Source organism: Equus quagga, chromosome 3 (genome assembly GCF_021613505.1).
Source record: "Equus quagga isolate Etosha38 chromosome 3, UCLA_HA_Equagga_1.0, whole genome shotgun sequence".
Taxonomy (NCBI): domain Eukaryota; kingdom Metazoa; phylum Chordata; class Mammalia; order Perissodactyla; family Equidae; genus Equus; species Equus quagga.
The window spans coordinates 119,671,331-119,680,925 of record NC_060269.1 but is presented as its reverse complement, the minus strand read 5'-3'; the positions used below and the strand labels follow the sequence as shown (position 1 = coordinate 119,680,925).

Sequence of the window (9,595 nt, the reverse complement as noted above, 5' to 3'; positions counted from 1 at the left end):
GAAAGTATTCTATGGCTGGCTTTAGTGTCTCTCTTTTGAAATATGTAATTTAGTTTTGTCAAAACATGTTTCAATTCTTCCTTGATCACACTCCTATTTGTTTTTTACTTCACCATTTGTATGAGAAAGTTGGAAAACAACAATCTTAGTAAACAATTTCTTGCTATAGCTAGAGAAAGGAAGGAGGGAAAAAGGAAGAGTACGTAATGTTATTTGGTCATTTCACATTGTTTTTACCAGAAGAAGGGGAAGAAACATAAAGAGTTGTTCTTATCAACATGTATAAGTTTCTTTCATCCAAGCCCCTTAGGCTAAGCTAAAAATACAGTCCAGGATGCTGAACTTTGTAGCTCCATGAGATCTCCGTATTAAAATATTTACAAAATGGATCTTCATACTTTCTTTCCGACATTAATCTTAATATGAGATCTAAGAATAACATATTCAACCTCTCTTGTATGAGTAACCCTGACAGAGAAAATAACCTCTTCCAGAAAATAAAGCTGCAGAGATGGAAAGAGATATGTACATTTAATCATTCGCTAACTCAGCCACAAGCTCCTTCAGGGCAGGGACCTGGTGTAACACTTCTTGAATCCCCCACGGCATAGGCTGATTACCGTTATTGTTCATTTAGCCACATGGCATCTTCCTAATCTTTTTTTTTTTTTTTTCCTCAGCAAAGTAGGCTCACTACCAAAAGTATGGGTAGAAATGAATTATAAATAAGTAAGAATAAGAATGGCTTATAAATAAGAATCTGAGGGGCTGGCCCCATGGCCAAGCGGTTAAGTTTGTGTGCTCTGGTTCAGGGGCCCAGGGTTTTGCCCATTCAGATCCTGAGCGTGGACATGGTACCGCTCATCAAGCCATGCTGAGGCGGCGTCCCACATAGCACAACCAGAGGCACTCACAACTAGAATCTACAAGAACGTACTGGGGGGCTTTGGGGAGAAGAAGAAGAAAAAAAAAGTTGGCGACAGATTAGCTCAGGTGCCGATCTTTAAAAAATTAAGAAGAATCTGAATGGCTTATTGGTTGATAAAAGTCTCCCTAGATATGTATCTTTTTTAATGTAAGCATTTCTAGAAGAATAGAATGGGTCAATAGAGATGACTCAACAGGCCAGTGTCTAAACATGACTATTTCATTGACATACTGTCCTGGCCTCCCCACTCTATGCCCTGGAGCTACTAACCAGGCTTGAGGAAACGTAATTCTTACAATTACTCCCTGCAAAGCAATCTCTGCGAATGAGGGAATTTAACATGGATAGTTATTTTGACCCAACCCCCCAAAGAGAAAAACAAATTTTTACTGAAAAAAAAATTGCCATTACCAACCAAATCCTACCCCTTTCTCTTTCCTCCATCCCTCTCTGCTCCTTCTTTCAGCAAAATTTCATCAGGAGCTTGGCCTTTGTTCTTCTTGTTACAATCAAGGCTTAATATTAAAATTCCCCCACTACTTATTTAAGAAAGGAAAATTTCAAAATTTGTCCTATAAAGGAAACCTCAAAATCATTTATCTATAAAAATTACCATGGTCACCTTCTATCACTGTCTAAATTAAAACTCTCTCTTTTTATCTTATAACTTTGACTTTGTACATGTTGACTGTAACATTTAACACTGCATCTCAATGAACAAAGCCTAAGCAATACCAAAATGATCACGAGTACTCCACAGTCCCACCCAGCAAACTCTGTAAATAACCCAATTCTCATGTTTTAGGGCTTTTCTGAAAATTGGTATAAATAACTATAATTTTAACTATGTATCTTAAATCTACACTTAATCTCATGTCTTCTGGTGTTATCCTTTTTTACTAGATGACGCCAAATCTGAATGGCTATGCCAATGGAGTTCTCGTATTTTTAGTGACATCTTTCAAGCCTACAGTATCTTTTCATTAAAACAATTCAGGGGGAATGGGACTGGACACTTTACTACTTGCTTTGTTAAGCCTATAGCCATGAATTACTAATCTATTAAGGCAATTGCATAAGTCAGATTAGTATTCTCCATACTTACGGAGGTAAGTTATATCATATCTAAGCCCCACACAGCAATGGGAGTTTTGCAGAGTATACCAACAAAATATTCCTCTCCTCCTTGATTACGCTGTATCTTAATTAGCTCTATGAGAAGGCAAATACTGAAACTTTGAAGATTTCTAACTCAGCACGTTATTCCAGATGAAATAAATGTCAACTGAATTAGACCCAAAGAAACACAGGACTCTGGCTGGTAGGATTTAAACATTAGCTTTGTTAGCAGGCAACTCCTCTTCCTGTAAAAATCACTTCAAACAACTGTGAGGTGACAGCAAAAGGCTCTGGCAATGTTCTTGGTCATATTTCCCTTCTTTTGCTTCCTGACCTCGTGGTGTTTCATTTCTGCTTTTAATGATTGTCCAACGGTAAGCTTTATCCTGAACCAAGTAGAGTGGTTACAAGCACAGCCCCTGGAGTCAGACTGCCTGGGTTCAAATCCAAGTGTCATAGTCTGAGGCAACTTATATCCCATTCTGCGCCTCAGTTTCCTCATCTGTAAAATGAGGATAATAATAGAACTCATAAGGTTGTTGTGAATTAAATCAGCTAAAATAATTACAGCACTTAGAATAGTCTTGGGCACACAGAAAGTGATCAATAAGCATTAGCTAAATATTTGTATACTCTTTTCTTCCTGAGACTTGCACTAAAGCATTCCAGACACCTTCCACACACCCTAGAACAGCATCTTCTGTATTTGTAATAATTGCCTCTGAGTCACTTCCTCAGAGAAAACAATAGTAATAGGAGGCCAAGGTTTGTATCCCTTCTGTGCTGATCATCTTTAGCTTTCCCTGTTTTGGTTTCCCTGGAACCCCCAAACTGACTTCAATCACATCCCACCAGTCTTGTGTTTTCCTACCAAGAGAAGCTCCACCACATCCATGCCAGAGTTTCTGTCCCTGAGCCATAAAGCGATGGCCACACACCTCAACCTTATAAAACCCTCTGTGTGCTCACCAATTCACCATTTCTCCCCTTTTCATCACCCACACCTGGGATTATAAAGTTCCGACGAGCCTCCAGAGGCTTGCCTTCACACATGATATTGTAAGTAAAGATGTTAAGATAAGGCATAGTCTCCAGCTGGGGAAAATTTTTGACCTGTTTCTGAGCCAACAGGACTTAACATTCACCTTCTAATGCACATATAGAAGATCATTGTTAGAAGACTTAGTCATAATTTTTGTGATTGCAGATACGTGTGTAGCACAAAGTCAGTTTTCTGTGCCCTATCACATAATCACTAGCTACATGGTTTATTAGAGGCTTTGTTTTTCCAAAACTATTGGTTTGGATTTCCATCATGATGGCCAACTATTCTGCTTTCCTTTGTCAGTCTGACCCTGGGGGAATGCAGGTGGTGAGCTCACTCCCAGCGTCATAGGGAGAGGCAGACTGTATTTCAGATGTTAAGAAATGTACCCTCAAAGAAGTACAATTCATTGTAAATCTATCTCCATATTTGGACCCATATTCAAGTACATTTGTATTTCACACCATCAAGTGACATTGCAGCCATCCAGGAGCCTGAGACTACAAAGGGTTCAGAATTCGCAACACGGCTACCTGAAGCAGGATATGACAATACGACAGATGTACAACACAAATACTCTGTTGGTTAAAAAATTTAGTCTGGACTCCCAGAAAGATTTTATCTATGTAGGTCTCCAGTTGAGCCAGTAAAGCCAGGCATCCTCAGTGTCCTTGGTAAGAACAAATTGCACAGCATCAGTTCGACAGCACGTGGTTTAGGGAACAGTAGCTGGGGGAGTTGGCTTATGTAACATTCCCAGATCCTGGCTGGCCAGTGAGTGCCCAGTGACTATGTGCCATTGAAAGTGCCATTAGCTATGTTTAAAACACTAGGGGAATGTCAAGTCTGGGGATTCCAAAAGGATGATGATTCAGTATTGGTCTAAGTCCTACTACAAGGTACTCCCCACCGTCAAGGGAGTTTTCCAGTTGTCCTCTTTCTGAAGAAGTGTCTATTACTTTCTCTAAATAATTTGAATAGATTTCCTATTTCAAAAATCAGAAAAAATATAGTGGGAAAATATAGCCTAGATAACTGGCTACACATGAGTGCAAATAATGTCTATCTGAACGACTGGATAGTCAAGATTTTTAAAATGAGAAAACTCTTAGTTCACTCTAAAATAAGAAAGCTTGTTTTAAAAATATAAATATCTTTATTGACGTTCTAAGTACAGTCAACCGGCTTTCAGATCACTACGCCATTGAGCCGAACAAGTTTTTGAAAACAAGCTCCTATATATTGGGGTGGAGGAGGGGGAAGAGAGACAAAGACAGAAACTAATTGATTATAACTATTCTTTGGATTCCTGTCTTTTGCCAGGATGATTAGCATCTTATTCTGATTTGATGTATATTTTCATTGACCTGTTCACTGTATGAATAAAAGATCAAATCTCTGGAGTTCACTTGATGTACACTAGTAAATCACTGACCTGACTCCATGTTTTATGTACCTCATAAAACTACCACAGCTAATATGCCCTTTTCTAATGCCTGAGACTTGCAGTGTGGGTTGTAATTTAAATGTTACTGCATCCAAATTAGGACTTGGATTTAAATGCTAAGCATCTGAAGCAGGCTAGGCCATCAACCTGATACAATATAATCATGAGTTTTCCTCCTTTGGTTATGTTAATTTCCATCTCTTTGGCTTCTTGACGTCTAGGCAACATTGATATGTGGAATCAAATGGAGAAAGAAAATTGGGCAGGTGGGATGGGGGAGAAGGCTGTGGTTCACGAGTCCCTGCGTAAGGAGAAAGCTTTGTCTTTCTCTTATTAGACTTTCTAGTCTAGCTTAGTCTGAAAATCTAGATTGCAGATGCCACCCAGGTGCTTATCCTTTCTGGAGAAGATTAGGGAGAAAAGAAACAGAAGTTCAAGGCAACAGGTTCCTTTCAATATAACAGGAGAAGAGAGCTAAAAACCTTTTAGATAGCTCTCATTGTGGATTACATATATATATATAATTATTATTATTATTATTTTTTGCTGAGGAAGATTGGCTCTGAGCTAACGTCCATGCCAATCTTCGCCTATTTTTTAGTCTGTGGGGCCTGCCAGCACAGCATGGCCGCCATCAGAATGGTGTAGGTCTACCCCTAGGAATGGAACCTGGGCTGCCAAAGTGGAGTGTGCTGAACTTAACCACTAGGCCACCGGGGCTGGTCCTGGATTACATATTTTGAGTTACCATCCTGTAATACTTTAATGCTCAAACTACTCCCTCTGCCTCAACCACCTCTGTTTTTTCCTTGACTTTCCAAAGTATAAATCATAAATGAAATAAAATCAAGTTATTTTTCTGTTGTTGGATTCGGCAATGATTGAGCCAATTCTATACAGTCTTATCCTTTTCCCCCATTTTTCTTGTAAATATTTTTAAAAACATTTTAATTTACCTAGTGATAACCTTCAGATAGATAGATAGAGGTATAGATCGTTTTCCACTTTAAGAAATTCTTACGTCAGCCTGACTGATGCTGGACGACATAGGACAGTGGCATGAATGAGATAAAATTCCAGATATTTAACTTTTACAGTTTTAAAAACATTACATGCCAATACCTTTTCCTATTGTCTTAGAGCAGAGGTTCAGCAGGAGTAGCCAGGAAGCAGCCTGTGAAAGCAGCACCTATCTGCCTGTGTCTGTAGGAATGAGCCACCCATGAAAACAATGTCCAATTGTCCTGGGCGTAGTTTGAACAGAAGACTCCCACTACCTGTTGTATTGATTCTGTCTTTTCCCCCTCCATCTGGAATGTTTGAGGTACTAATCTCTATTTAGAAAAATAAACTTCAAGAATTAACAAATTTGATTGGGGCAGCCTGGTGGCATAGTGGCTAAGTTCACACGCTCCCTTTCAGTGGCCCGGGGTTCACAGGTTCGGATCCCAGGTGTGGACCTAGCACCGCTTGTCAAGCCACGCTGTGGCAGCGTCCCACATAAAATAGAGGAAAATTGGCACAGATGTTAGCTCAGGGCCAATCTTCCTCACAATACATAAATAAATAAATAGGTAAATAAACAATAAGTTGGAAACATTTGTTATGTGGTTGTTTGGCCTAAACATTTTAGAATGGCACAGTGACCACACATCTCAGTTTGCCTAAAATGGTCCAGTTTATTCCTATTGTATCAAGTTTATTACTCCTAGCACTCATTTTACTCTCAAAAACATCTTGATTTTACAATAAATTATATGCCCAGCCTTGTTATGGACCTAATCAAACAAGGTTAGGCTAAAATCATAAACTCATTTCCTACAAGCTGTGTAACCTTGGAAAAGTTCCTTAACTTCTCTGTCTCTGCTTTCTCGTATGTACAATGGGGATAATAGTAGCACTTATCTCTGGGTTGTTTGAGCATCCAGTGAGTTAATTTATATAAAGCTCAGAACAGTTCCTAAAACATAGTTAGAGCTCCATAGATCTTAGTGATTTTGAAATGGTCTAACATTTTTCAGAGTTCTAGGCTCACAAGAGAACATCCAAAAAAGCAACTATATAACCGAATACAATAAGTTTACGTTACTTTAGGCAACAAAGTGGCAATTGCTTTTGCAAACTATAATTATGTCAATAAATAACATTTTTATAGTGGTTTCACTTTAATATACACTTTCCTACACATTATCACAATTGTTCCTCATGACAATTCCATGAAGTGGGGATCATTAACGTCCTTATTACTCAGTTTCAGACAGTCAAGGAAGTTAAGTCTCTTCCAAAGTCACAAAGAAGAAAAGCTAGAGCCAGACTTGAGCTACGTGCTTCTCATTCTAAGTGCCCTGTTTGGGGCACTAGTCAAGAGTAAATATTAAACTGTTAACCAATTTAGATTTATTGTGAACTCAACTTGAATTGTGAACTCAAAAGATGCACATTCTGAAATATGTTTATCTTGATTCCATTTGGGAATTTTCACCCTGTATTATAAGCACATATTTAATTGCCTACCTGTCTAACATAAATTCCTAAGTTCTGTGAGGGAAAATATTATGGATTTCTTCTTTGGGTTTGTAGCACCCTTCTTAATTCCTGACACACAAGCAGTCACTCAATAAAGCTTTCTTAAATTAAATAAAATCTGTTTCTCAAGCAGTGTCCTGGAAAATATCAGGTAAAAGGAAAATGCCTTCTGTTGGTCCAGTGCCTGTATTCAGGCTCCCTGTTAAGTGATATTTTGAAAAGAGGAGACAAGCCACTCACCTATAAATGGGCCTGAGGTGATCAAGGGTATGCGCGGAGAACTGCATTCGTTTCTCTGCCCTTTCCTGACATTTCTTCTTGGTCGCTTTATGAGATACGCTTGGGACAGCTTTTGCTTCCCCCAAGGAAACCTCCCTACCTGGAACCCTTTGCCGTAATATAATGACTTGTTAAAAGGAAAGCATATTTTCTCAGTGTAAAGTACTTACTTTCCAGATCCGTAAAGATTTCCATAGGCATTAGAATCATTAAGACTCTGCTCCTGATTATCAATGGGATAATTAGATTGGTAAAAATCAGAGTCAAATTCTCCGAAGTCTGACATCCTGAAAAATAAGAGTTTTTTTTACTGAGATGCTTATGAGTCAATAAAACTTCTTTTGAGATAGTTGCAATGATTAACTGAAGATGTGATTATGGTTGGATTTCCATCAGAGAGCGAGGTATTCTTTGGATGGAGTATATTAAGAATTGAAGGAAGGGTGTGGAAATATATGCTAGAAAGTCATTTACAAAATGTGTATATTCAATTAACTTTGCTGAAGTTTTCACTCACTAGGACTGTGACTTTGACTAAATTGACTGATTGGAAAGAACTAAGATTTTTCCCCAAATACCTTATTCTCAGCACTTTTAGAGAAAAAGTTTAAAATTTGGCACACATCTAGAAGGTTTTGCCATAAATAATGTTAGTTCCTTACTTTAAGCACATTTATATATATGTGTGTATATATATATGTATATACTCATTGCAAAATCAGAAAGCAAATGGCTGATAATAAAAATACTATCTGAGCTTGATTTTTCCTAGAGCTTTAAAATGTGCTACCAGCCTCCCTGCTCCCTAACACAAAGACAAAAGTCTACAAACCAATTTCCTAGTTTTACTTTCCAATTCCTAAAAGTGTTTGGAACATTTTCCTTTCTCCTGCCCTGCCTGCCGCACCTGGGCTTCTGGCTGAGTCAGGGGGATAAAGGCTCAATTCTGCTAAGCAAACAGTCTTTCTTTCTGTACACTCTTCACACCATTTCTACTCACTTCTGAGAAGGAAGACGATGGCACGAAGTTGATTCAGACCTAAGGGCTAGGAATACCAGAGGGAAGAAGAAAGATCTGAGAGGAGGAAAAGGTGGGGAAAAAGGTAATAGCCAGGTAATAGTGGTTCTTCGGATGAAAATTAGAGAATGGAGTAGAGAATTTTTTCAATTGGACAGATATGATTATTCAACTCAACATTTTAATCTTTATTTTGCTTTGAAAAACTTTTAACTTCAAAAAGTAAATTTAAAAACACTAGAAGTAATCTATATAACTATAGTAATCTATGGAATACTACTTATAATAAATTTCAAATGAAATTGCATAAACAGCCTTAGCTCTAAGAACCTCATTAATCAAAAATATTCAAGTAACAATTGTTAAATATATCAATTTTTTCAGTTCAGTAAAAATGCAGAAAGCTTTTCTAAAATTAGATACAGCAATTCATACATCTGATTTAATAAATCAAGATTTTTCATTAGTAATGTGTACAAAAGTAGCTGTGAATTATGCAAACTAAAATCAGGACTAGGAGAGTGCTAAATCTTTTAACAATTTATAATTTAAAGAATTTAAAATTTAATAGCATAACTTTCTCAGCCTATGAAAATGTTATTATAAAGCATAGAGAGTAATTTCACTTGAGAATGCACTAATTTTTCACTACATGCAAAGCTTTATATAATATAACTATTGGTATTACTGTCCTAACATAAGTCAGCTTTGTATTTTGTTTAAATTAAAGTTTTTTAGAAGGATCAGAAACATACCTCTATATTATTTTGTGTCGAAAGATCCTCCAACAAATGAAGCTTTACTTGAGAAGTTTGTAACAAATCAGCTGGTGAAAAAATGACCTGCTGGCTATATAAATAACTTTCTAAATCTGTACTGTGACACTCTGAACAGATGCTACAGCCAAAAAAAAAAAAAACCAGCCTATCAAAGCCAAATACAGTATCTTATTATAACACTTGTTAAAGTTTACAAACACTGTGAACAGTGCACAGACATACAATTTGATAAAATGGAATGGTACATTGTTTCCTTATACCCATTCCCATTAAACTCTGATTTAAGAACACGTATTTGAGACAAGCAACGAAAAGTAAGAGGCCTTAATACCCCTTCTGCTTCATAGTCTATAAAAATATATTGAACCTAGACAAGATTTCCTAATAATATGCAGTAAAAATCAATATATGGTGCACGATCTTAACATAACGATTTTAACAATAATCTGAAAAT

At 37.3% G+C, this 9,595-nt stretch overlaps 1 protein-coding gene across 2 annotated transcripts in view; it reads right to left on the bottom strand.

The window, feature by feature from the left end:
• Positions 1-9,201, bottom strand: part of LOC124236911 (protein YIPF7-like) — a 24,214-nt gene extending 15,013 nt beyond the window's left edge. Inside the window, exons 1-3 of one of the 2 annotated variants that reach the window (XM_046655888.1) lie at positions 9,118-9,160; positions 8,345-8,390; positions 7,515-7,631 (exon numbers count right to left, since the gene is read on the bottom strand). In XM_046655888.1, coding sequence (XP_046511844.1) covers positions 7,515-7,630 — 116 coding nt within the window. In that variant the 5' untranslated portion in view covers position 7,631; positions 8,345-8,390; positions 9,118-9,160. Of the gene's footprint in view, positions 1-7,514; positions 7,632-8,344; positions 8,391-9,117 lie in introns of both variants that reach the window. The other variant, XM_046655887.1, reaches the window with a different exon arrangement.
• Between the last annotated feature and the right edge of the window lie 394 nt (positions 9,202-9,595).